Raw genomic sequence first — 1,293 nt, forward strand, 5'->3', positions numbered from 1 at the left:
ATCCGCAGGGATGGACGGGTGTGGGAGAAGTACCGGTACATTGCATTGGCACTTATTCTCGCTTGACACAAGAAGTACTCTGCAACCTGTCAAGTGCCAGGCTGTCATAAAGAAAAAGTTCCATCAGTCAAAGTCGCGGGAACCTTCGGGCAAAACAAGGCAACGAAGCAAAGACTTGACCTCAGGATGCGATCAGCCCCGGATCACTGCCTCTGCAGTGCAATACGACCAAGTACTCGACGTTTTCTGGCTAAGACCTCATTGGCCCAGGCTGATTTCGGTACATTTGTCGACCCTACCTTATCTCTCACCCTCTCCCTGCTGTGCCGCTGAAGCTACCCTGGCCCCGACGACACATTATCCGGTAGGCGGTCAGGCAGCTCAATGGCCACGGGAGGCTGCAACAGGGTTTCTGCCACTCATTTCCCGTGCCCCAAAGATCACCCAAGCCACCCCACGCTGTAAACTAAAGACCCTGAATTCCCCGTTCCGCGCGCTGCCGACGCAGGCCGCGGATTAGGGGGAGTTCAGCAGTAGGTGCCATCCTGAGTCAAGGGGGCAAGCCACGAGGCACAGCATCAAGAATGGAGCCGTTTCGCCATGCGTGGGATACTGGGAACTCTTGACGACGGAAGGGAGGCTGAATCAAGAATGGAGATGTGGAGGGTGTTGAGCGAGGCCTCGGGCTCGAAAGGGTGAGTGAGATGGATGTGGTGGACGAGAGAAGGGAGCACTCGTTGCACCTTACAAAACGTTCCGAACGTTGGCCCCAGCGTGCAGGCAAATGTCCCAGCGGAAACACGCCGGACAGGGTATTGTGGCGACCCTGGTACCGGTACGAGCAGCTAGCCGGCAAAGCAGCGGGAGGCCAACAGCCAACGCTTGGCGGCGCATTACCACCGTCATCCCCAGTAAATGCCATCATGGCGCCACTTTCCCCTGCACCTCGATATTTTGCGGGCCAGGCCTTGGGCGGGAGCTCCCTCGGTCGTCGGAGAACTAGTGTCGCGAGCGCAAGGCCGAGACAGATAGAAGGTTCTTTCGGTATGCCGTGAGAGCCAATGATGTTGCATGACTTTGGAGGGCAGATAACAGGCTACGATGACGAACACCGTGTTATGTTGTGGAAGCGTGGTACCGCCGGCCGGTCGAGATCTGATTGTTGATGAGGCTCATGTCGATGCATAAGTTGGGACACAGGCTGCAGGGCCGTGACGAAAGGCCTCTCGTCCTCATCCCAATGGAAACTGGTGTGGAATCGCACATGGTGGGGTCAGTGAGGGGTCAGCTTGC

At 57.0% G+C, this 1,293-nt stretch overlaps 1 protein-coding gene across 1 annotated transcript; it reads left to right on the top strand.

Annotated features, from left to right (window-relative positions):
* Positions 1–600: 600 nt before the first annotated feature.
* On the top strand, positions 601–1,055 carry VDBG_01019 (predicted protein; the record flags this gene model as incomplete). The annotated part of the gene is made up of 2 exons (XM_003009290.1): positions 601–695; positions 812–1,055. The coding sequence occupies 2 exons, from the start codon at positions 601–603 to the stop codon at positions 1,053–1,055; spliced, it is 339 nt and encodes a 112-aa protein (XP_003009336.1).
* Between the last annotated feature and the right edge of the window lie 238 nt (positions 1,056–1,293).

Source organism: Verticillium alfalfae, genomic scaffold (genome assembly GCF_000150825.1).
Source record: "Verticillium alfalfae VaMs.102 supercont1.1 genomic scaffold, whole genome shotgun sequence".
In the NCBI taxonomy this organism is placed as follows: domain Eukaryota; kingdom Fungi; phylum Ascomycota; class Sordariomycetes; order Glomerellales; family Plectosphaerellaceae; genus Verticillium; species Verticillium alfalfae.